Source organism: Oryx dammah, unplaced genomic scaffold (genome assembly GCF_014754425.2).
Source record: "Oryx dammah isolate SB20612 unplaced genomic scaffold, SCBI_Odam_1.1 HiC_scaffold_5, whole genome shotgun sequence".
NCBI classification, from domain to species: domain Eukaryota; kingdom Metazoa; phylum Chordata; class Mammalia; order Artiodactyla; family Bovidae; genus Oryx; species Oryx dammah.
Window position 1 is genome coordinate 103,536,664 of NW_024070189.1, and position 26,252 is coordinate 103,562,915.

Consider the following 26,252-nt stretch of genomic DNA (forward strand, 5'->3'; position numbering starts at 1 on the left):
AGTGATGGATTACTAAGTAACACTGGTTTGAACAGTGCAGAGTGACAGCCGCTATCATTACACTGTGAGGAGACCCTGGGTCTTCTGAGCGCTAGACCTGAACACCCCACAGCCCCCATGAAAGCCCCCAGATGTCCGGGTGCCAGACACAGGGACATCTGAAGCCTCAGCAGTCCTCCTCTGGCCCACTCGATGGCTCCCCCGTGGCCCCATGTGCCCAACCTGCTGGGTCTGCCCACCCTCCACAGCTGTGGCCAGACGACCCTGGAAGCACAGCTGACCCTGTCACTCCGTCAGACCCTCCAAAGGCTCTCAGTGAACCTGAGCCCTCTGGGACTGAGCCCTGCCCGGCTCCACGGCCCATCTGCACCAACGCCCACCCTGCACCTCCGCCATCTCTGCTGCTTCACTCCTGCGTGGCAGTCCCTCCAGACGCCCTTCACGGTGTTCCGTGTCTAGCTCATGCTGCCTCACATGTGGTAGATGCGACTGGCCGCCTGCCCAGCATCCACTCCTGCTTCCTTCTTCCTGTGTCCCTGATGGCGTCTAGAGCTGCTGAATCAACCAGCCCAGATGGCTGCTGTTCCGACACTTTTTGTTACGAGCGCCATTGCATCTCCTCACTGACTGAGTAGGAACCTGTGTTACTTGTGGCCCAAAGTGTCCTCGAGGGGGCATCACCCTTACAATGGGTTCAGCGCCCACCTCACAAACCTCTGCCTGGCCCCTCCTTGCAGCAATGACCATCCTACCCCCACCCAATATCCCGCCACCCAGCAGCCTGCCCCTATAAAGGGACTGAACCCATCCAGAGAATGGCAGTGGGTGAGCACAGACCCAGCCTGAGGGGGTGGCATGTGGTGTCACGGCCGGGGACAGCAGGGAGGCGCAGCTGCTTGTCCCACGTGCTCTGTGGCCCCTGCACGCAGGCTGTGGTTCGCCCTCCGCAGAGCCTGAGGCACCACGTTCCCCATGCTCCTACCATCTCCCTTGTACAGATGAGAGGATGTACACAGTGAATGACGACTCTGTAAGTTTCTGTTTGAGAGCCCAGCCTGTTTTGCTACAAAAAGAGCAAGGCAAGTGCTAGAGACTCTCGATGAGGCTCCCAGAGAACAGAAGGCTCCAAAGGCCCTCACACACCTGGCTCGGGGATGACTCAGGAACCAGTGTGCACTTGGAGAGTGCCGATGGGGCAGCAGGGCTGAGCCCTGTGATCAGAAACTCCTGGACCTGGGTCTGGCTCTGCCAGCCTCTTGCCATGGGATCCTAGCATGTCTCAGTAGCATACCAACCCCGTTTCCTCAGCAGGGAAGCTATGACTAGGGTGAAGAGTTTACCAACCCCCAGTGGGTGCTCCCCCTTACCTGAATGCCTGGTTCTCACGGTTGTTCTGGAGCGCAATGGTTTCCACCTCGGGACCCCCATCCGCTATGAACCTGGCCAACTTTTCTGCGAGGTTCTTGACCTCTTCGTCCTCTGGGGGTGAAACTTTAAGCAGGCTGTCAGTACTGAGCTCAACTCACCACACCCAACAGCCTAATTTCTGCTAAGAACCCCACAGGCAACAAGAGGGGTTTATTTTAGGAACAATACAAAGAAAAACAGGCAAATGGGAATCAGATTACTGTACTGGAACCAAGCAAAATTAATATAATATTTTGAGCCTCCACCCCGCATGCTCCACCCTTTCCCACCCCATAGGTCTGAGGGTTTTGGACCACACATTGGGATGTGGGAACGGAAGGTGAGGGGTGGCCTGGGTCCAAGCTGGAGATAGGAAGCCCCATCTTGGCCTTTCTGATGGGAGCCACCCACCCAGGTCGCGTGGGGGGATGGGCCTGCCCCACTTCTCCCAGGAAGGTCAGAGCCAGGGGCTGCAAGTGACAGACACGATGGTCCCTGCTGCCCACCAGCACTTGGCTGGTGCCTCACTTAATCCCAGCTGGAGGCCAGGCAGCATCCCGCCTCCCCTGACAGTCACCCCGCCAGCCTCTAACCAGCTACTTGTCTCTGTCTCCTGGCCCCCACTCCACCGCCCACCCCTGCCAAGTGCCAGGCACTGCATTTCTCTCTCGGTGCCCCGCATGCCGCAGGTGCCCATAGCACTTGAGAATGACCATGAACCAAGGGGCAAGCGTGCCTTCCCTGCACGCACTTCCCACGTCTTAGCTGAGCTCCTGGACATGCCCTTGATCTTCACCTCAACCCTTAGATTTCCCCACTCCTCGGAGCAACGGCAACTAGGGCAGTGCTAGAACCAGCATGACCCCAGCTGCCTGGGAGGGCACAAACCTGCGCTGTCAGGGCCGCCCCATGCCAAGGAGGGCTCCAGGAAAGGAACCCCAATTCCACATGGGGTGTGGTCTGTCCACACGCCTCCCCAGAACTTCCCACCCACTTCGCCCACCTACCTTTCTGAGGGGCTGCCTGCAGCTTCTGTGCTTCCTTTCTTATCTCAGCCACCTTCTTTCTGTAGTAGAGGAATTCCCTGCTATTCTTATCGTGCAAAAACCTGGAGAGGAGTTTTACAGAACAGAGAGTAGAAAATGAGCAACAGGGATGGGTGGGCCCATGCAGCTTCTGAAGACATGGTGTGCAAAAGCAAGCCGTTGAGCAGAGACGCCTTGACAGGGCCCAAAAGTCAGTCTCCACACTGTAGCCCCTGGCAATCTCTGGTGTGAATAAAGTGGTATCTGGCCCACACAAGTAAGCACCCAGCCCCAGTCGGCCTCAGTCACAACCACGGCCTCATAAGAATGTGGGCATGTACTAACGTGTGGCAAGAACATTAAGTACCAGCGGCCTTCCCCTCCCAGAAATACTTACGAAAATGCCGGGTTATCCTTGTAGTTCTCCATAGCTACTTTTTCTAACTCGGGGCCTCCTTCTGCCACAAAGCGGGCCAATTTCTCTATCACTTTCCGAGTCTCGGCTCCCTCTGGGGGTGAAACTTTAAGGAGGCTGTCAGTACTGGGGTTCAACTCACACACCCCACAGTCAACAGGCACACTCTCTCTATGGACCACAAGGACAGAGGGGTGGGGGGAAAAGAGGGTGAAATGCGGGAGGTTGTTGGGAGTCCTGGGTCCATACACAAAAGCACCATGATGAGGGTGAGTCGGTCTAGACAGCCTTTGCGAGACACGCAAAGGTGGGGAGAAACGTGTGTGAGCCTCCCAAAGGCCAAGCCAGTCACCAGGCTGACAGGGAGATGTCGGAAAACAGAGCCAGCTTCCCCCTTCTTTTTCGGAATGCTCAATTCTTTTATTTACATGATTTAATTCTTTATATTTCAGTACAATATATCCATTCCCTTTCATCCTTCAAAGATGACAAATTCTTTTTTTAAATATCACTACAAACTATGATTGAAAGACATGGGTGGGTTTCAATCCAACGCAATTAATGTCATCACAGAAACTCCATCTTCCCCTCTGTGGCTGGTGGAGTGTCTTCAGACTGGCTCCTAAGGCCTGCAGGCATGGCCCCAGGAGTCTCTGCCTGCCTCCTTGCTACCTGCTGGGAAAGGGCGCTCCTAGGACATGTCTGACACTTCCTGCCCAGACTGAGTGCCAGCCATTCTCCAGAAGTCCTGGCATCCGTGAGTGAGAAAGTGTTTCCAGACTAACATCTGGGAGCTGGGGGGCTCACTGCGACGGACTTAATTGTTACCTCAGGGCATTTTCAGTGAACAAAACTAAAAAATATACTTTTGTATTTGCCTCTACTCAAGCCACATGGAACTTGCTTCTGTATTTACTGCTGGCCTGTTTCATACAGCTTGAATCCCTCATACGAGAGCTCCCAGGAGAGATTTCTTGACGTCAGTCAGTGCTTAGGAACGTTTGCTTCTCCTGGCAATGGGGTGAGACACTGAGTCTGTGGCCTCTTTCTCCTTGTTGCTTGTACTGCCAGGAAGCTCGGGAGGAGCTGGGAGAGAGGAGTGGTACAAGGTGTGGCCAAGAAGGGCCTGTAAGAGGACCTATAAGAGGCCTCAGGGACATTCGCGCCCACCTTCCCCTTAGCCTCACCCTCCTGCCACATGCCTGCCAATGACCCTAACCTGGTCACTTTATAAGCGCAGTTGCTTCTCTGAGGTTAATCAATAGCAGGCCACAATAGGTCTCAAGGGCCTTGAGGCACCTACTGTCTCTCCTAAAGTGGCAGTTCCCAGCAGGGGAACTGGGACTGCCAGGGAACCTCAGAGGAAACACCACATTCACTGGCTCCATTCTGACTAAAGCTCCAGGGTTTGAGGCTGGCCACTGATCTGCTCAGAGGCTAGGCCTGAAGTCAGCATCTCACCCAGAGGAAGAGGTCTAGAGGCTGTCACAACATGATGGCGTGGTCACTTCAGCCTGTCCTCACTGTCAGGGGCATGACTGTGCCCGCCATCCTGGAGGCCCAGGGCTGGGATCCACATAGCTCAGGTGGCACCCCGTCTCATTCTGAATACGGACATGCCTGGGTGCGCTGGGAGTGCCGCCACCAGCCCCCTCCCTGCCCGCCTCCACCACGGGACCTGAATTGGCTCACCTAAGGCCAATGACCATCCTGCGCTGGACTGGGGAGTGCACTTCCCAACCCCTACGCTCACACCTCTGGCACAAACTAGTGGAGACAATTAAGCCACACTGAGGAGCTCCTCTTCCAGAACTGGATGAGGTGTGCACAAGTGCACACTCCCCCAAGAACGCCACCCCACCATGGAGACCAGCCCCCACAAAAGTAGACAATGAGCCAAATAGCTCCCAGAAGAAGCCTGCACTCTGCAGCCCTTCCAGGCTCCCCATGGTCTACTCCTCACCTCTTCCTTCACCTCCCTCATCCTGAAGGGCCTCACTCTGACGCTTGGCTCAGCCTGGAGGCATGGTGGCCATGCCCTGACCACAGCCCCAAGCAACCCACACCCGGCTGCGCTTTCCCTGGGATCATGGAGCCTGCCTGTGGAGCTGGAGGAGCAGCTGTGGACGGTGGGCAGCAGCCCCTGCACCTCACCTTTGATCTCCAGCCACTGCTCACAGTCCTCCTCGTCGTCCTCGTCAGGAGACTGGAAGACACTTGGCCGGCTGGCCACAGGCAGCTGCTTGGCGTGCGTGTAGTTCTTCACCTGGCCCAGCGGGCTACTGATGAGGGGGGGCCTCTTCCCGGTGCGGGGGAGCACACGAGGCGGGGCAGTGGGTGCGCTGGGGGGAGCATCTTGGGATACAAGAAGGGAGACCCACACTCAAGGTCTGTGGTGCAGCTTTCCTTGTCTTCCTGCCTAAACGGCTGTGCGTCCCCCTCGGCTGGGTTCTTTAGCTTCCAGCGCAGCACTGGCAGACAGTGAGTGCTCAGAAGCACTCAGGGGAGATGCCACCCCCATTACAGATGAGGACCCTTGAAGCTTCGGGAGAAACAATCTACAGGGGTCACCCCGCCCAGGCCTCTGCAGGTGGCAGTACCGCCTCTGGCGGTAGGTGGCTCTGACACCTGTAGCCACAGACTGGTGGGGCAGCAACTCTTGAGGATAAGGCCCGAATCCCCCAGGCAGCGTCACCCGCCCCTCTGTCAGTAGCGAGCAGGAGCTGGCCTATCTGGGACTTTCCAACCACAGCTCAGGGCCTGAGACCCTGCAGTGAAGGGCTCTTACGGCCCCTCCGCCCTCTCTGTGGGCAAGCCTGGCCTTGGGTTAACTCTTTCAGCTGTCAGCTGGGAAAGCTGAGAGAAGTCCAGCGTCAGCTGTTTCACCAGTAGCTTTCTTACAGAAAACACGAGGCTAGTGGGGCTTCCCTGGTGGTCCAGTGGCTCAGAATCCACCTGCCGATGCAGGAGGCGCAGATCCAACCCCTCGTCTGGGAAGACGCCACACGCCATGGGCAGTAGCTGGGGCCGGTGCCCCAACCCCCGAGCCTGTGCTCCAGAGCATGTACGCGTGCTCTGCAACCACAGACGCCTGAGTGGCCCTACAGCCTGTGCTCTGCAACGGGAGAAACCCCTGCAGTGAGACGCCTGTGCCCCGCAACTGGAGAGTAGCCTCCACCTGCCGCAACTAGAGAAAGCCCGAGCACAGCAACGAAGACCCAGAGCAGCCAGAAATAAATACGTGAATAAGTAAATAAAAGAAAAATAAAAAAGAAATGAGACTAGTAAAGTGCACAACCACAGTTGCGGGCGGACTCCCACAGGTGGTGATCCTGACACCTGGCGTGTCCCGCGGGGCTCCTGTGGGCCAAGCGGCCCCTCACCACCTACAGAAGGAGGGCCTGTCCCTACACTGCAGCTGCCTCTCTAACTCAAGCCACAGCCGCACACGGTCCCTCAGGTGGGCTGGGTTCTGGCCCCTACCGCCAGAAACCTGGCTTATCTACCTCTGGTTCTTGTGGGTGAGCACCTAAATGGCAGGGTCTGCATTCTCCCCTGGGCACTTCCTGTAAGAACAAGCCGAAGGAAGGTGCTCAATGAACGAGGGGTGAGAGGAACGAGGCCTGAGGTGGGACCTGCCACTTTCAAGGTACCGAGAACCCTTGGGGGAGAGAGTCAGCAGGGGTAACTCTAGGAGCAGGTGACACAGGGCAGGGGGGACCGCGCTTACCTGTGCTGGTCTGTGCCTTCTGCAACTTCAGAAACTGCTGCAAGAAGCTGCCGTCGTTGGCAAACTTGTTGGAAACGTTAGAGTTGTGTGCATTTGCAATTCTAGACCGGAGGCAGAGGACAGAGAGGATAAGCCTTGAGAGAAGGGCAGGGTGCACACCTCGCCGGCCTCTGTCCTACCCCCACCACTGTGCTCTAAGGGGACCCAAAATGGATCCCCAAAGATGCTGGAGACGCACTGAGTGCAGGGAGCGGCCTCCAGAGAAGTCAGACCGAACAATCTGGTTCTACTAGTTACTGGGATGCTACCTGTGCTGAAGTTGTCTCTATCTGCATGTTGACCCTTTGGGTTCAAAGGCTTTCCCAACAAGATGGCTCAGAAGTACCTGCCCTGCTCCCACACAGCACCTGCCATACCTATTGTTAACAAGTCATCTGGGCTTTCGCTGGCTCCCACATCTGTCCTACCGGCCAAACTGTATGGTTCTCAAAGGCAGGGCCTGTGTCTCTACTTGTGTGTGACCACAGTTCTGGGCTGAGGTCAGTCAGCACTTCTGTGCGTTTCACGTGTGTCCAAGAAAATACCCAAAGGAATCTCTTGGTGGGAGAATTAGAGAGAAATTTTACACTCTTACTACTTTCTCTTTCTTTCATTTTTACAAAGGGCATGCTCTATTTTTTAAAAGACTTTTTTTTAATGTGGACCATCTTCACAGTCTTTACTGAATTTGTTAAATATTGCTTCTGTTTTACGTTTTTGGCTCTTTGGCCACAGGGCAAGTGGGATCTTGGTTCCCTGATCAGTGATCAAACCTGCACTCTGTGCACTGGGAGGTGAAGTCACACCCACTGGATCACCAGGGAAGTCCAGAGTGTTTTATTTTGAAAAAGAAAATGTATTTTTAATGAAACACAAAAGCAAACCCTTATCATAAAAGTTATAGGGGGCTTCCCTGGTGGCTCAGTGGTAAAGAATCCACTTGCCATTGAAAAGAGACACAGGAGATGCAGGCTCAGATCCTTGGGTCAGGAAGATGCCCTAGAAAGGGAAATGGCAACCCACTCCAGATTTCTTGCCTGGAGAATCCCAGGGACAGAGAAGCCTTGCAGGCCTCAGTCCACAGGGTCACAAAGAGTGGGACGCAACTGAGCAAAAAGTGATGGAGGCTCATTACGAGCAAATGGGAATCTGGAAAAAAAAAAAAACAGAAATATAGAAAGCAAGGAGAAAACCCCCCAAAAGTCTCCTCACCTCACAAGAGTCACTAAAACAGTTTGGTATACTTCTTTGCTTTATCCTTAATTAGAAATAGAAGGAAATAAAGCTGTGATCACAGTTATGTATTCTACTTCTTTCATCTTTTACTACAACATACTGTCTTGCTCCAGCCTCAGAAACTCCTCACATGCACTTTCAGAGCCATGTCCATCATACAGACACACTCAATAACTGATAAAAGCTCAAGGAGCCCACAGGTCTGAATTTTTTCCTTTAAAATAAAGTTCTAGCCTCCTAGAAATCTGTTCTAATGAAATAAAAGAGGAAGAAAAAATAAGTCAACAAGGGGCACTGGTTAAATAAATTACAGGACAGCCATAGGGCAGATGGAGTGGTCCTGGAAAGCTAGAGTCTCATAAATAAAACAACCAAGCATGATGATAAGTGAAAAACAAAAAGGCAAGATGTAAAACAATATCTGCAGCGTGGTCCTGCTTATGTCAACATATATTTGACTGAAAAAGTTTACCAAAATCCATCAAAAAGCAACCAACTCTTGCCTGTGAGCTGCAGGGTTACAATGATTTTATTTTTCCCTCTACTTCCCAGTTTTTCTACCACATATATGCATTATCTTTAAAGTTAAAAGAGAGCGAAGGCAACAAAAGTTGTTTTACGTGAAAGAAAGATCCACTGACAGCCAGCCTTGGCCTTAAACAAGCAGAGCCTTCTGGGGGCCCTGGCCCTGTCCTCACGCTGTGTACACCTCCCCCAGGAGGGACAGGAAGAGGCAAGGACAATGCAAGGAGAACACTTTGGAGGGAATTCCCTGGCAGTCAAGTGGCCAGGACCCTGCACGTTCACTGCCGAGGGCCCAGGTTCAATGCCTGATTGGGTAACTAAGGTTGCGCAAGCTACACAATGGCTTTAAAAACAAACAGACAAACAAACCCACTGTGGGGCAGCAGCATGCCAGCAACTGAATCCCACATGAAAACCACCCGTAACAAACCACAGCGGGTATTAGAAAGGTGTTGACTGATGGCTCTTGATGACACATAAACAATACACAGTCCATTCACACAATGGAATATTATTCAGTCCAAAAAAAAAAAAGAGAGAATGAAGTCCTGACACAGCTACAAAGTGATGAACCTTGAAAACATTATGTCCAGTGAAAGAAGCCAGACACAAAAGGCCAGATATTGCATGAAACACCTAAAATAGGTAAATCCACACAGACAGAAAGCAGATTAGTCATTGTTAGGGGAGTCTTTCCCTTGGGGAGAAGACACGGACTCTGAGAAAATGTAGGCGCTGGAACAAAGCTTCAGAGCAGGACTAACGGGCTTCCCTGGTGGCTCAGTGGTAAAGAATCCAACTGCAGGAGACACAGGTTCAATCCCTGGGTTGGGAAGATCCCCTGGTGAAGGAAATGGCAGCCCACTCCAGTATTCTTGCCTGGGAAATTCCATGGACAGAGCAGCCTGGTGGGCACAGTCCACGGGGTCACAAAAGAGTTGAACATGATTTAGTGACTGAACAACATGCTCCACGTTTCAGACCACAGAGGAAGGGACCTGTCTTTCCGTCAGTCTCCAGCGTGGAGATCTTGTCACCCTGATCCTATCACTGCTGCTCAAAACTCCTGGGTGCCTACAGAGTTTTTCAGAACAGTCAGGAGGAAACCCTGCCAAAACTACCTCTCACCTGACTCAGAAACAGCCCCTTTGGTGCAGCAGCTCGGGTTGCCTGACACACAGGGGCTCACCTCCCTTTCTGGCCTTTGCAGTCCTTTCCTGCTTCCTCAAAGGGCTGGCTCTGCCTGGGACTTCAGAATACAGTCTCTTCTGCGTCTGGGAGCACAATGCCTTGTGTTACCTACCGTCAGCTCAGGCGTGTAACTGGGACTCCTCCTTGCTAGTAGGCTCTGAGCCCCATAAGGGCAGAGATGGAATCCGGGTTTCTGCTTCGGGCTATACTCGTGGTCCCTGGCCCACAAATGGTCAGCAGTAAATAACCACGGAGTGAAAGAGATGGCAGCCATCCTCTGGGATCCCATACACCCTGTGTTTCCCTCCTGCCACACTGCGCCTCCTCAAAGAGTGTACCTGTGTCCCTCCTTGCACCATCAGCTTGGAGTCAGATGCAGCAACATCTCAACTGCTCTCACAAGCAAAACCCTCTGCTGGTGACCTTCTAAGACCCTAACCTGACTGAGCAACTGAACTGAACTGAGCTGAACCCAGCTTCAGGGTAGACTTACTCGCCAGGATGCGGGGGCTGAGGGCTGGCCACCTGATTCTGCTTGGCCTTCTGCTCCATTCTGGCTTCAATTTCCCGTTTCTTCTGAGCAATGAGCTCCTCTTGGTGAAGGATGTTCATGTTCATTTTTCCAGACTTGGGAGGAGCAACCCCAAACCACCGGTTAGCCTTTCCTGGGGCGGGAAAAGAAGTACATCAGAAATCACCTTTGCTCTGAAGAAATACAGATGACCAACAGGTACATGAAAAGATGCGCCACATTGCTAATTATGAGAGAAATGCAAATCAAAACTACAGCGAGGTACTGCCTCACACCACTCAGAATGACCATCATTAAAAAGTCAAATTAAAAAACAAATATTAGAGACGGTGTGGAGAAAAGGGAACCTTCCTACACTGTTGGTGAGATGAGAATGAAAGCTGGTGCAGCCATTAGGGAAAACAGTATGGAGGTTCCTCAGAAAACTAAAAATATGCTCGGGCATGTACTGAGACAAACTATACTTCAAAGAGACACATGAACTCCTATGTTCATAACAGCACTAGTCACAATAGCCAAGCCACAGAAACAACCTTAAATGCCCACAAAGTTGTCCTACATGTATGTGTACAATGGAACATTACTCAGCCACAGAAAACAGTAAGATAATGCCATTTGCAGCAACACGGATACAACCAGAGATTATCATTCTCAGTGAAGTAAGTCAGAAAGACGAGAACCGTATGGTATCACTTCTACTTGGAATCTAAAATATGGCAGAAGTGCACCTATCTATAAAACAGAAACAGAATCAGGGACATAGAGAATAGACCGGTGTTTGGATTCGGAGTTTGGGGTTAGCAGATGCAAACTCATATACAGAACACAGGAACAACAAGGTCCTACTGTACAGGCAAGAATATTCATATCCTGTGATATATCATAATGCAAAAGAACATGAAAAGCATGTATATATATGTATAACTGAATCACTATGTTGTACAGCAATAATAAACACAACACTGCAATTCAACTATACCTCAATAAAAAATAAGTTAAAAAAAAAAAGAAACAAACACATCACCTTAGATCCACTAACATGCCCAGCAGCTGCTACGTGGTGCGGCCCAGGTGCTGCTGCCTGCAGCAACCGGCATTCAGATTAACATTCATTCACATTCACACATCTGTTCATTTATTTAGCAAGCATTTACTGAGTTATGCACCGGGTGCAGTACTTGGTGCTAAACAAGACAGCTGGAGCTCTGCTCATGTGTGATTCACCTCTGGCTGAGGATACAACAGACTTTTAACAAGAAAGTAGTTGCAAAATCGTAAGAGCTCTCTACTGGAAAAAAAAAAAATGGTGAGAAGGAGTAACAGAGGAACACCTACAGAGCTAAAGCAGCCAGAAAACAGCCCTTAGAAGAGGGGACATTTAAGCTAAAACCAGAAAGATAAAGAGCCGGCTTCCTGAAAAGCCACATGGGGACTGATCTGGGCAGAGCAAGAAGCAGAGGTAAAAGCCCAAGGGACCAGCAAGGGTCCAATGTGGTCAGAATGGACAGTTCCGGGGGTGGGCCTCGCAGGGAGTGGTGGGAGAAGATAGGGAGTCTGAGTTTTTCTTAAAGGGCTTTAAGAAGCCACAGGGGAGTATTAAGCTGATAAGAGTATTAAGCTGATAAGATCCAATTGGTACTTTTATTTTTAAGATCATTCCAGCTACTGATTCGACAGAGTAAGGAGACAACCAGGAGGCTTACTGGCTGTAAGCAAAAGATGATGGTGTCTTCAGACAAGGGTGGTAGTTGTGGAGACAGAAAAGCCACTTTGAAGGTTCCCCGTGGGGCTCAAAATAAAACCCAAACTCTGAAAGCTAATTCTGAAGACCCTGCCAGAGATAACCCCCTTCCCACTTCCAGTTCATCCCTGATATTCCTCAAAATAACAAACCCTCAAGGCCTCTGCACTTGCTGTCCCTCTCTCCATGGAAGGCTCTGCCTTCCAATAGTTGGCACCTTCTCATCTCAACTGTCTTCTGCTCTAAAAGGCCTTCCTTGACCACTCAATCTCAGCAGCCTGCATTTCTGCTCTCTCAAGTCACTATAACTAACTCTCTGTAAATATTTCCTCCTTGTGCATTGTATGATGCCTTGGTAAAAGTAACCTTCAGTAAGACACGACCCCATTTTGGATACCACTGTATCCTCGACCACACACTGTGCCTAGCACATAAAGTATATTTGTTGAATGCATCCCAGTCTCGGGGCGCCAGAACTGGGAGAGAGGGAGAGGCAAGGTTTATGGTAAAAGGGGGGCTCTAAAGACCCAGGAAAATGTGTACAGGGAGTCAGAGTGCAGTTCGGAAAAGCAGCTTTTCCAGAAAGTGGGATAGAGGCGAGGAAGGAGCTTAGTAGAAGAGAGGGGCGCAGAAGAGTCGAAGGTTGCTGCTGGCTCGGGGAGCGGAGCTTGGAGCAGCCCTTAAGGCGGTCAGCTCGGAAAGCAGGCGCAGGGCAGATAACCGTGGCGGCCTCTGAGGAAAGCCTGGCGTCCTCACCAAACCAGCAATGGGGGCGGGGAGGCTAACTGGGTCTGGGTGGGGGGGTCCCAGGAGACTGGGGTGGTGCAAAAGCCGCCTCTTCCAGACGCCCGGAGGCTGAGGCTAAGGGCCAACGGGTTGAGGTAGGCCCGACGGGAGAGCGAAGCAAAGACGCGTAGCCTGAGGATCCAGGCGGACGCTTGAGGGTAGGCGGGGGCTGTTACCTGCAACATCCCGGTTGTCCATCTTGAGACTCATCCAATCCCACAATGCTCCGGCGCCACCGGAGGAAGGGGGGGGCCTGTTATAGTGCGCGTGGCCTGATGGGAGATGTAGTCCGCCTCTGCAAGCCAAGCCCTACCATTGCTTGGACATCTGGGGTCTTCTCCCCAGGAACGCAAACCTCAGCCTATCGGCAATCTCTGGTCTCAGTTACGCGGACCAGAGAATGTCGCCTTTTCTCAGACCTTCCCAGAGCCGCAGCCACTTCAAACACAAACTACATATTCCAGGATGCTTTATGCAGCAGCTCTCGCGAGAAAGGCGAGGAGCTCCGGGCCCGCCCCACGCGCCTGTTTCCGCCTCCCTGTGGCGGCGGCTTGTTGTTGTGGAGGCTAAAATGGCGGCTCAGGCTGCGGCGGCGGCTCAGGCTGCGGCGGCCCAAGCAGCGCAGGCCGAGGCGGCTGAGTCGTGGTACCTAGCGCTCTTGGGCTTTGCCGAGCACTTCCGCACTTCCAGCCCGCCCAAGATCCGCCTGTGCGTGCACTGCTTGCAGGCCGTGTTCCCCTTCAAGCCGCCTCAGCGCATTGAGGCCCGAACACATCTGCAGCTCGGCTCGGTGCTCTACCACCACACCAAGAACAGCGAGCAGGCGCGCAGCCACCTGGAGAAGGCGGTGAGCGTGGGCTGGGCCGCGAGGGAGGAGGCGCGGGTTCCTTTCCGGGCTTGAGCTGACGGGCCGCGACCCTGGCGGGCGGGAGCCGCCGACGGGCCGCTCCTCTGGAAACTGGGGCGTGACCTCCGCACGAGCAGCAAGACCCCCAACGCTGTTAGCTTCTCAGGGGATCCGAGGGCCCCGCCTCGTACCTTACTTGGTATCTCCGGTGACAGCAGAGGCCTAGGACTCGGGATAGGGGAGGGTCCAGGTAACCCTAGGTAACAACAGTCCAGGCATCCTTTGAGAATCTGAAATTTGGCTTTCCGAGGAAATCTAGGAAGGTCTCGCCCAGAAAATGGAAGTCTGAAGACTTCCAGATGGAAGATACTGTGCCCCCTTCAGTGATGAGGGGAGTCATAGGCGGGAGGCAGACTCTAGAGACGGTTTGACGTCTTGAAAAAAGCAGAGCTGAGGGTTGCAGGGTCTGGATTCCAGGGCTCAGGACTCCTGCTTTCTCCACAACCGCCTGTGACTTCTCTTCCTCCACCGTCCACTGGTCCATCCCCTTCAGAGGGCAGGCCCCATCTTCCCACGATGCCCTGTGGTCTTGGTGCCCCGAAGAATGTGAGAAAGTGGCCGTCCCTCTGCCCTCTGGGGCTGTGGAGTTGTTCCTTTCAGGGCAACACTGTGCTCCTGACAGACGGTGTTTCCATTTGCCATTTACTCAGCTTTATTCAGCTTAGAGGAGAGACTTCTTGAGTAGAATCTACGACCACGTAAAAAATGTCTTGATCCGAGGTAAATCTGAATTCGCCTGTGGCTAGTAACAAGTTGCCTTGGGGAGGATAATCAGATCTGTGTTTTGCAGACTGTAGAGTTGGAAGGGGCTTTTGTCCTTGCTTGAGCCACTTCCTTGTGTAAGGAGTGAGGCAGTATGGTCCCTGAGAGGTGAAGTGATTTGCCCAAAGGCACACAGCAAGTTATTAACAGAACTGGTCTCACAGGTAGGCTCAAGACCACCAGGGTGGATGCCACGACATTAAGTCGTCATTTTTGTGAAGTTTGTTTCTTCCATTCATTCAGCAGGTATTTAATCAGCTCACACTGGGTACCAAGCCCTGTTCTAGGCGCCCCGGATCATCATTGAATAATAAAACAGTCCCCCTGCCCACATAAGCTTGTGTTTTTGTGAGGAAGACAAACAATGAATATGTCATAAAAGATTAGGCAGTGATTGAAGAACCATTAAACATGTGGACCAGGGTGAAGGTTGGAGTTGACAGGAGCTATTTTTGGTAAAGGTAATCAGGGAGTCTCTATTTGTGGGAGTGACGTTTGAACAGAGGCCTGAATGAGGTGGAGGAGACAAGCCTTGAGAACTGCTCCAGGTTTCATGTCAATCCCTAGAAGTACCCCAGCTGTCGATGACTAGTTGATATCAGGGTTTCTCCTAGACAGCACTGAGGCCGAGAGCAAATGAAGTGTCAGGCTTTGTTGGGTGTATGAAGGGTGGGGGCTGTGACTGCCCAGGCCTGGCAGCCCAGGGCCTTCAATAGGATGCTAATTATAAAGCTGTCCCTTCTCTCAGTTAACAACAAAATCTTGCCACCTCCTTTGTCTGGTCTCCAGGCCATTCAGCCTGTTTTTTTTTTTTTTCCTTTTCTTTTTTTAATTGAAATATTATGAGGTTTTAAAAAATTTTGTTTGACCATGCTGTGCAGCTTGTAGGATCTTAGTTTCCCAACTGGGGATTGAACCCAGGCCACAACTCAGTGAAAGCACTGAGGAATTCCCAGTTGAAATGTAGTTGACATAACAATACAGTAAATCCCCTACATACAAATGAGTTCCGTTCTAAGAGCACATTCACAAGTCCAGTTTATTCTAAGGCCTACAGAGTTGGCCTAGGCACCCAATTAACACAATCTACTGGATAGTACTGTACTGACAGGTTTATGGTACTTTAAAACAAATACTATAAAACAATACATAAACAGACACACACAAAAACTAGTTTTAATCTTACAGTACAGTACTTTGAAAAGTAGAGTAGCACAGTACAACAGCTGGCATACAGGGCCTGGTAGCAGTGCCACCTGCATCACTCCTGCCTTTATACTTGCTTCTGAACATCCTGGGCTTGAAATAGAGATACTGTACTCTATACACTACTGTACAGTAAAGTACACAGGAGCGCAACCACTTGTAGAGGGTGTACTCACGTGATAGAGTACGCCAGACAGGTGAACTAGCTTCTGAGAGTGGACACATGAACACACAATCACATCTTTGGAAGGTCGCAACTTGAAGGTTTCGTTTGTAGGTGGCTTACTGTATTGTGTTAGTTACACGTATATTATGTAGAGCTTTGACATTTGTATGCATTGTGGAATGATCACCATAATAAGTTTAGGAACCATCTGACCTCATACAGTTACTACAGTATTATATGGACCATATTCTTTATGCTGTGTATTACATCTCCATTGGGTTGCTTGTTTCATAACTGGAGGTTTGTACTTCTTAACCACTACCAGCTATTTTGCCCATCTGGCAACCGTTGTTTATTCTCTGTATGTATTAGTATGTTTTCATTTTGTTTTTTAGATTCCACGTATAAATGAGATTATGCAGTATTTATTTTTCTTTGTCTGGCTTATTTGACTTAGCATAATACTTTCTAAATCCATTTATGTTGTCACAAGTGGCAAGATTTCATATTTTCTTTTAAAGGTTTTTTTTATTTGATGTGGACCTTTAAAAGAATTATTTATTTATTGTCTGTACTGAGTCTTTGTTGCTGCTAGCAGGCTTTCTCTAGTTGTGGCAAGCAGGGGCTTACTCCTTAGCTTTGGTGCATGGGCTTCTAATTGCTGTGACTTCTCTTGTTGCAGAACATGGGCTCTAAGACACGTAGGCTTCATTTGTGGCACATGGGCTTAGTGCCCATGGCATGTGGAATCTTCACAGACCAGGGATTGAACCCATGTCCCTTGCATTGGCAGATGGGATTCTTAGCCACTGGGCCACCAGGAAATCCAAGATTTCATTATATTAATGGCTGATTAATATTACCTTGTATGTCCCTTCTCCAGAGGATCTTCCTAACCCAGGCATTGAACCTGAGTTTCATGCATTGCAGGCAGGTTTTTACTGTCTGAGCCACCAGGGAAGCCCCCAATATTACCTTGTATGTTATACCTCATTGTTTTTATCCATCAGTGGACACTTAGGTTGCTCCATATCTTACCTATTGTATTAATAAATAATGCTGCAGTGAACAATGGTGTGCATGTTTATTTTTGAGTGTTTTTGCTTTTATCAGGTAAATACCCAAAAAGTAAAACTGCTGAATCCTGTGGTAATTCTATTTTTAATTTTTTTTAGGAATTTCCTTACTGTTTTCCATAGTGGCTGCACGAGTTAACAGTCCTACCAACAGTGCCCAAGGGTCCCCTTTTCTCCACATTCTGACCAGCACTTGTTATTCGTTGTCTTTTTGATGTTAGCCATTCTGACAGGTGTGAGGTGGTATCTCACTATGATTTTTGATTTGCATTTCCCTGATAATTACTATCTTTTCATGTGTCTATTCATCTTTTCATGGCCACCTGTATGTATTCTTTGGGAAAATGTCTCTTTAGGTCCTTCATCCATTTTTTAATTGGATTGTTTGTTTTTTTGATGTTCAATTGTAAGAAGTTTTTTTGTATATTTTGGATATTAACCTCTTACTGGATATATCATTTGCAAATACAGTTGACCTTCCATATCAGCGGGTTTCACATCCTTGGATTCAACCAACCAAGGATATAAGGGCTGACTATATTCATTGTGTGAATTAGGTTGATGCAAATGTGATTATGGTTTTGGACCGTGAATTTTAAATCATTATATCTAGGCTTAAACACATTTTTATTAATCAAAATAGAAACCACTACAATCAACACATTTTTGCCAACAAAAAATCAGTTTGTTTATTCCTACAGTATAAAAATCCATGCTTCGAGATTTGACAAACTCTTCAAAAACATATTCTGCCTCCTGCTGGTTGTGGAAGCATTTTCAGTGCAAAAAGTTGTTGAGATGCTTGAAGAAGTGGTAGTCAGTTGAAAATGGTGAATATGGCGGATGAGGCAAAACTTCATAGCCCAATTGTTGAACTTTTGAAGCATTGGTTGTGCAACATGCAGTTGGGTGTTGTCATGGAGAATTTCTGTTGACCTGTCTTTTTCTAAGAGAAGCCCTTTCTGTTGACCAATGCCAGCTGCAGTTTTCAGTGCATCTCATCGATTTGCTGAGCATACTTCTCAGAGATGTAATGGTTTCGGTGGGATCCATGAAGCTGTGGTGGATCAGACGGGCAGCAGACCACCAAAACAGTGCCCATGACCTTTTTTTGGTGCCAGTTTGGCTTTGGGAAGTACTTTTTCTCAGTCTAGCCACTGAGCTTGTCATTGCTGGTTGTCGTATACAATCCACTTTTCATCGCATGTCATAATCCGATTGAGAAATGGTCTGTTGTTGCATAAAGAGAAGACGACCCTTCAAAATGAGATTTTTTAAAATTTCTGGTCAACTCATGAGGCACTCGTTTACTGAGCTTTTTCACCCTTCCAGTTTGCTTCAAATGCCAAATGACCACAGAATGGTTGACGTTGAGTTCTTGTATAGGCGTAAGAGGATCAGCTTTGATGATGGCTCTCAATTGTCATTGTCAACTTCCGATGGCTGGCCACTACTCTTCTCATCTTTAAGGCTCTCTTCTCCTTTGCAAAACTTCCTGAACCCCACTGCACTGTACATTCATTAGTAGCTCCTAGGCCAAATGCATTGTTGATGTTGCGAGTTGTCTCCACTGCCTTATGACCTATTTTGAACTCAAATAAGAAAATTGCTTGAAATTGCTTTTGGTCAACCATTTAGTTTAAAATAGATATCAAATAAATAATTAATTTCCTTAAAAAAAAAAAAAAAAGGCGAGAATGTGCATTAAAATGATGTATAACATAAGTAAATTTATTTAGAATATATTTCAATATCAAATGGCAAATTTCAGCAGTGCAAAAATATCATTACTTTTGCACCAACCAAAGCAACAGTTAGAACTGGACATGGAACAACAGACTGGTTCCAAAAAGGAAAAGGAGTACATCAAGGCTGTATATTGTCACCCTGCTTGTTTAACTTCTGTGCAGAGTACATCATGAGAAACACTGGGCTGGATCAAGCACAAGCTGGAATCAAGATTGCCGGGAGAAATATCCATAATCTCAGATATGCAGATGACACCACCCTTATGGCAGAAAGTGAAGGGGAACTAAAAAGCCTCTTGATGAAAGTGAAAGAGTGAAAAAGTTGGCTTAAAGCTCAACATTCAGAAAACGAAGATCATGGCATCTGGTCCCATCACTTCATGGGGAATAGATAAGGAAACAGTGTCAGACTTTATTTTTTGGGGCTCCAAAATCACTGCAGATGGTGACTGCAGCCATGAAATTAAAAGACGTTTACTCCTTGGAAGAAAAGTTATGACCAAGTTAGATAGCATATTGAAAAGCAGAGACATTACTTTGCCAACAAATGTCCGTCTAGTCAAGGCTATGGTTTTTCCTGTGGTCATGTGTGGATGTGAGAGTTGGGCCGTGAAGAAAGCTGAGCACCGAAGAATTGATGCTTTTGGACTGTGGTGTTGGAGAGGACTCTTGAGAGTCCCTTGGACTGCAAGGAGATCCAACCAGTCCATTCTGAAGGAGATCAGCCCTGGGATTTCTTTGGAGGGAATGATGCTAAAGCTGAAACTCCAGTACTTTGGCCACCTCATGCGAAGAGTTGACTCATTGGGAAAGACTCTGATGCTGGGAGGGATTGGGGGCAGGAGGAAAAGGGGACGACAGAGGATGAGATGGCTGGATGGCATCACTGACTCAATGGACGTGAGTAAACTCCGGGAGTTGGTGATGGACAGGGAGGCCTGGCGTGCTGTGATTCATGGGGTCGCAAAGAGTTGGACACGACTGAGCGACTGAACTGAACTGAATATGCCATTGCATATAAGGAGCTTGAATCTAGACATTTCTCCAAAGAAGATATACAGATGGCTTCTAGGCACATGGGAAGTTGCTCAACATCACTAGTTATTAGAGAAATGCAAATCAAAACTTCGGTGAGGTATCACCTCGCATCAGTCAGAAAGACAATCATCAAAAAAATCTATGAATAATTTTTTTTTAAGTCTACGAATAATAAATGCTAGGGAATGTGTTGAGAAAAGGAAATCCTGCTACATTGTTGGTGGGAATGTAAATTGGTGCAGCCACTGTGGGGAACAGTATGGAGGTTCCTTAAAATTGAGTTGTCATATGCTCCAGAAGTCCGACTCTTGGGCATATATCCGGAAAAGATAAAAACTCATTCAAAAAAATACATGTGCCAGAATGTTCATAGTAGCACTGTTTATAATAGCCAAGACATGGAAGCATCCTAAATGTCCATTGATAGATGAATGGTGAAGAAGATGTAGTATATGTATATATAATGGAATATCAGTCAACCATAAAAAAGAATGAAATCATACCATTTGCAGCAATATGGCTAAACCTAGAGATTATCATATCATACTAAGTGAAGTAAGTCAGGCAAAGACAAATATGTGAGATCACTTACATGTGGGAACTAAAATATGATACAAATGAACTTCTTTCAAATAGAAACAGACTCACAGACACAGAAAACAATGTTACAGTTACCAAGAAGGGATAGGGGTAGGAAAAAGGTAAATTAGGAGTTTGGGATTATCAGATACAAAGTACTATATATGAAATAGATAACCAACAAGTCCCTACTGTATAGCATAGGGAGCTATATTCAATATCCTGTAATAAGCCATGATGGAAAAGAATATGAAAAAAATGATATATGTTAAGCTGAATCATTTTGATGTGTACCAGAAACTAGCACAACATTGTAAATCAACTATACTTCACTTAAAAAATAAAAATATATAAGGGCTTGAGGATCTATGGATTTTGATATCCTCCAGGACTCCTGGAATCAATCCCCTGAGGACAACTGTATCTTCTCCCATTCAGTAAGGTGCCTTTTTGTTTTGTTAATATTTTTCCTTTGCAGTGTAAAAATAGCTTTTTAGTTTGGTGTAGTCCCATTTGGTATAGTTCCACAAACTGTGGAAAAATTCTTAAAGAGATGGGAATACCAGACCACGTGACCTGCCTCCTGAGAAATCTCTATGCAGGTCAAGAAGCAACAGTTAGAACTGGATATGGAACAACAGACTGGTTCCAAATAGGGAAAGGAATATGTCAAGGCTGTAGATTGTCACCCTGCTTATTTAACTTATATGCAGAGTACATCATGCAGAATGCCAGGCTGGATGAAGCACAAGCTGTAATCAAGATTGCCAGGAGAAATATCAATAACCTCAGATACACAGATGACACCACCCTTGTGGCAGAAAGCAAAGAAGAACTAAAGAGCCTCTTGATGAAAGCGAAAGAGAGAAGTGAAAAAGTTGGCTTAAAACTCAACATTCAAAAAACTAAGATCATGGCATCCAGTCCGATCATTTCATGGCAAATAGACGGGGAAACAGTGGAAACAGTGAGTGACTTTTATTTTTGGGGGTTCCAAAATGATTGCAGATGGTAACTACAGCCGTGAAATTAAAAGATGCTTGCTCCTTGGAAGAAAAGCTATGACCAACCTAAACAGCATATTAAAAAGCAGAGAGATTACTTTGCCAACAAAGGTCCATCTAGTCAAAGCTATGGTTTTTCCTATATTCATGTATGGATGTGAGAGTTGGACTATGAAGAAAGCTGAGTGCCAAAGAATTGATGCTTTTGACCTGTGGTGTTGGAGAAGACTCTTGAGAATCCCTTGGACTGCAAGGAGATCCAACCAGTCAATCCTAAAGGAAATCAGTCCTGAATATTCATTGGAAGGACTGATGCTGAAGCTCCAATACTTTGGCTACCTGATACAAAGAACTGAGTCACTGGAAAAGACCCTGATGTTGGGAAAGATTGAAGGCAGGAGGAGACGGGGACGACAGAAGACGAGATGGTTGGATGGCATCACTGATTTGATGGACATGAGTTTGAGCAGTCTCCGGGAGTTGGTAATGGATAGGGAAGCCTGGCATGCTGCAGTCCATGGGGTTGCAAAGAGTTAGACGCAACTGAACAACTGAACTGGCTCCCATTTGTTTATTTTTCCTTCTTTTTCCCTTGCCTGAGGAAACATAACAGAGAGTATACTGCCTGTGTTTTCTTCTAGAACTGTATGGTTTCAGGTCTTAAATTTAAGTCTTTCATTCATTTTGAGTTTATTTTTTTATGTACAGTGAGAAAGTAGTCCAGTTTAATTCTTTTTCTTATGGCTGTCTAGTTTTCTTAACACCATGTATAGAAGTAACTGTCTTTTCTCGCCAATTTGTATTCTTCCCTCTTTTCTCATAGATTAATTGGCTGTGTAAGTGTGGGTTTATTTCCGGCTTGTCTGTTCTCTTTCATTGACCTATGAATCTGTTTTTGTGTGGATACCATACTGGTTTTTACTATAGGTTTGTGGTATGATTTGAAATCATGGTGCATGATGCCTCCAGCTGTGTTGTTCTCTCAGGATTACTTTGGCTCTTCAGGGTCCTTTGTGTTTTCATACAATTAAAAAAAAAAATTACTTTTGGCTGAACTGGATCTTCACTGCTGTTCGGGCTTTTCTCTAGCTGTGGAGAGTTGGGGCTGCTCTTCTCTAGCTGTGGTCCATGGGTTCCTCACTGCGGTGGCTTCTCTCGTTGCAGAGCGCAGACTGTAAGGCATGCAGGCTTCCCTAGTTGCAGCATATAAACTCAATAGTTGCAGCTTCCACGCTCTAGAACACAGGTTCAATAGTCGTGGCACACAGGCTTAGTTATTTTGAGGCATGTGGGATCTTCCTGGACCAAGGATTGAACCTTTGTCTCCTGCATTGGCAGGCACATTCTTTACCTCTGAGCCACTGGAGAAGGCCCCATACAGTTTTTAGAATTATGTGTTGTAGTTCTGTGAAAAATGCCGCTTGAGAGGGGTTGCATTGAATCTGTAGATTGACTTGGGTCGTACGCTCATTTAACAATATCAGTTCTCCCAATTCACAAGCACAGTATAGTTTCCATCCATTTCTGTAGTCTTCAGTTTCTTTCACTGAATGTCTTAGAGTTTTCAACGTGCAAGTCTTTTACTTCCTTGTTTAGATTTATTCATAGCTATTTTATTCTTTTTGATACAACTGTAAGTGGTATTGTGTTCTTAATTTCTTTTTCTGATCATTATTTAATGTATGGGAACACAATATATTTCTGCATGTTAATTTTGTATCCTGCAACTTTACTGAATTCATTTATTAGTTCTAATATTTTTTGATGGCATCTCTAGGATTTTCTGTATATTGTATCATGTCATGTGCAAACAGTGACAGTTTTGCTTCTTTCCATTCAGCCTGTTTTCTAGCAGTGGTTCATAGTTATTGTATATATCATCCTTATCATATTTTTGCCCACTCAGTGCTATTGAGGGGAAGGAACCATGCCTTAGATTGCTTCTTTGTAGCTGCTTGGCTTTGGGACCTGTAATTTAAATTCTTACCCTTGTGGAGAGTTTTCCCTTGATTTTATAGAACCCTAAATCTTATAGGGTCTTCCACGGAGCCATAATGTGACTTCTGTAGCTCAGTGTCGTTATACTTGGAAATAAATCCCTTTCTCTGTCAGGTGCATCCCCAGCTGAAACCTTGTCCAGGTTTCAGGTAAAATGCCATTCTCTGTACTGTTCTCTTTCTGTGTGTGGGGTTTTTTTTTTTTACAGTTTTATTTACTTATTTTTGGCTGTGCTGGGTCTCCATTGCTGTGTGGGCCTTTTTTCTAGTTGCAGAGAGTGGGAGCTACTCTCTGTTGCAGCGTGTGGGCTTCTCATGCTGTGGCCTCTCTTTCTGCGGAGCACAGGCTCTAGGGTGTGTGGGCTCAGTAGTTGAGGTTCCCAGGCTCTCGAGCACGGGCTCAATAGTTGTAGCAAAGGGGCTTCTCTGTGCCTGAGGCATATGGGATCGTCCCCGACCCAGGATCGAGCCCATGTCTCCTGCTCTGGCAGGCAGATTCTTCACAGGAGCCATCAGGGAGGCCCTCTGTGGTTGCTTCTGATCTCCCTTTGTATCACATTGCATTCTTTTTAATTGTGCATTTTTTCCAAATCAGGGAGCTGTCAACTTTTTTTCTTTCTTTTCATTCTTTACTAGGTAAAGAATCATATGTATACTATAGGTAAAAATTTTAATTGATCTCTAAACTTGGTACCACATTTATCTTTCTTATCTATTATTTTCATCATCTTTTGCTTTCCGTATAAGAGACTAACCTTGTTTGTGTGTGTGTGTATATGTTTCAATTATTATTTGTTTCCTCCACGGTGTTTGTAAGCTTTCCAGAAGGAATGTGGTGTAATAAACTCACCCATATGTTTCCTCAGTTCATTCGTTAAGAGTTCCGAGGTGTGGAGGGTGTTTCACTCTATCCTTTGCAACTTTATCCAAATTGCAGCCATTGGTTTCTCAGGGGTACCTGCTTCTACAGGCCTTTGGATAACCTGCTGGCTGTCTCAGTCCCTCGATCTGCTCAGCAGACCGTAACTATTAGGGTTCACAACAGGACACTTCACCTGAGAGCCTTCCCTTTTTGATTATGATATGGCAGTGATGTGGATGTATCGACAGACTTCCTGACTCCCCTGGGACTTAACTAAATTGTTCATGATTATAAGTGATGTTGCTTTACCCAGAAATCTCTTTCTTAGGTAATTTATGAAGTCATTTCTGCAGATTCTGTCAGATTTCGTGCTTTTTCATTTCATTTTTGCCTTCTTATCTTTTCTCTTGCTGCACACCTCTTCCTCTGTGAATTTTCAGTCTTCTCTTGTCTTACATTCACTGTTTTTCAAGTAGACAGTTCCATTTGTAGACAGTTCTGCTTCAGTCATTTGGGTTTCCACTGTGGAATTGAGAATATACATTTCTGTATTTAGATGTGTGTCTATTATATTACTTTTTATCTCTTGACGTGGAACATGCATCATTGTCCTTACACTTTCCTGATTTGGAAGCTGCAGAGGAGTAAATGCCTCTCCTCTGGAATGGGTTTCTGCTGTTTGCTGTAACCCAGGCAGTCATCCTTTGGATGGTGTGCCTTTCTAACTGCAGTATCTCTGTCAATGCCAGTTTGGTTTCTCTGTGTATTTTCAGTGGGGCTACTTTTTAGTGGTTGTTTGACTTAAAAAGCTGCTCCAAATTGTGCCAGTCAGACACTCCTTCATTCTGCTTCCAGGTTTAGCCAGAGAGTCTATAGCTACCTTCCCGGCAAGTGATTAAAAGCTTCCTTTTTTTCCCTGAAGGCCCTAAAGGTCTCACTTCTGGGCCTTTCATCATCAGGCACAGCAGCAGCAAATCTTTCATCCTTTAGGACAGCGGGCCTCAGCCTTCGGCACCAGGAGCCAGTCTCGTGGAAGACGGTTTTTCCATGGACTGGGGTAGGAGAGGGGGTGGTTTGGGGACGCTTCAAGCACATCACACGCATTGTGCTCCTCATTTGTCTTACTATTCATCAGCTCTGCCTCAGGCCATCAGGCCGGAGATCCTGAAGGCTGCGGACCTCGGCTTGAGGGTCATGACCGTGTCCTGGTAAATTCCATGCCACAGCAGTCAGGGAGCAGAACCTGGTGCAGAAGCTGCATTTGGATAACTTGGTGTTAAGCATTTCCACAGAAGAATATCTGTGCCTCTTGCTGTTTGCATTTCCATTTTTTCTGCGCATTCTCTGGGTCTCCTCTGACTTTAGACTGTGAAATGTATTTAGGAACCATCACTTCATGATTCTAGCAGCTCGACCCCTGCTTCTCTGGTAGCCTCTGCTTCTTGTTCCTGCCTAGGAATTATAGCATTGTTGGTGCCTTCCACGTGCCGGGCCCAGTGTTCTTGCTTCTTGGAGCGCTGTCTCTTTGGATCCTCACCAAACGCACAAGATCGAGACCACTTCCAGCTTGCTGATGACAGCACTGACTGGGCTGCTTGTAGCCATGGTTGTACGCGGAGAGGCAAGGCTGGCTCCTAAATGAGAATGATGCAGAGAATATTAGCATGACCCTTGTGCAAGGATGACAAACAAATTCATGAAACATTCCATATTTTGGGGGGCCAAATTCTGTTAATTTGCACGTGTAATCCCCTCTAATAAACTTAGGTGCTCAGAAATTTTAAAAGAAAACAACAAACAGAAAACCCACTCTCAACTCTCAAGTGAATGTTCTAAGGAATGAGAGGTGTGCTGATCCCAGCCCTTCCACCCCTAAGGGTGCATGCTGGCTCTGTGGCGACCCTTGCTTTCCCTGAGAACCCTAAGGTGACCCGAGAGGCTTCTGGTGGGATCATTCACCTCTCTGCCTCACGCCTGCAGGCTGCCTGGCTCTTAACTTTGGCTGCTTTCCCATGACAAGGGAGAAGACATAAAAACTATATTTTAATGTTACAAAGTAAAACATATGATGAGGTAGCAACCTGGGGTAAGGTATTCTACCTACTTTTGTTTGTGAGATGGACATATTTGTCTGTAGGTTTCTGATTCTGGATGTATGTTGCAAGGTTTAAAAAGACACAAAAGCAGAGTGATTTGATTGACTGCTGACTGACGAGCCTTAGGAATTGACTGGTTCACCTTGACGTGGAGCTGTCCTATAACATCAGGAATGGGTCATCT

General features: G+C 47.4%; 2 protein-coding genes and 1 pseudogene across 4 annotated transcripts in view; 2 read left to right on the forward strand and 1 right to left on the reverse strand.

Annotated features, from left to right (window-relative positions):
- Positions 1 to 12,839, reverse strand: part of SUGP1 (SURP and G-patch domain containing 1) — a 32,402-nt gene extending 19,563 nt beyond the window's left edge. The window contains exons 1-7 of one of the 2 annotated variants that reach the window (XM_040241259.1): positions 12,804 to 12,837; positions 10,062 to 10,233; positions 6,578 to 6,678; positions 5,002 to 5,202; positions 2,830 to 2,953; positions 2,415 to 2,515; positions 1,368 to 1,491 (exon numbers count right to left, since the gene is read on the reverse strand). In XM_040241259.1, the coding sequence (XP_040097193.1) occupies positions 1,368 to 1,491; positions 2,415 to 2,515; positions 2,830 to 2,953; positions 5,002 to 5,202; positions 6,578 to 6,678; positions 10,062 to 10,233; positions 12,804 to 12,837 (857 nt within the window). Of the gene's footprint in view, positions 1 to 1,367; positions 1,492 to 2,414; positions 2,516 to 2,829; positions 3,934 to 5,001; positions 5,203 to 6,577; positions 6,679 to 10,061; positions 10,234 to 12,803 lie in introns of both variants that reach the window. The other variant, XM_040241261.1, reaches the window with a different exon arrangement.
- A 312-nt stretch (positions 12,840 to 13,151) lies between these two features.
- Positions 13,152 to 26,252, forward strand: part of MAU2 (MAU2 sister chromatid cohesion factor) — a 34,394-nt gene continuing 21,293 nt past the window's right edge. For both annotated transcript variants that reach the window (XM_040241262.1, XM_040241263.1), the window contains exon 1: positions 13,152 to 13,474. In XM_040241262.1, the coding sequence (XP_040097196.1) occupies positions 13,199 to 13,474 (276 nt within the window). In that variant the 5' untranslated portion in view covers positions 13,152 to 13,198. The remainder of the gene's footprint in view (positions 13,475 to 26,252) is intronic.
- Positions 25,573 to 25,688, forward strand: LOC120864917 (annotated as a pseudogene).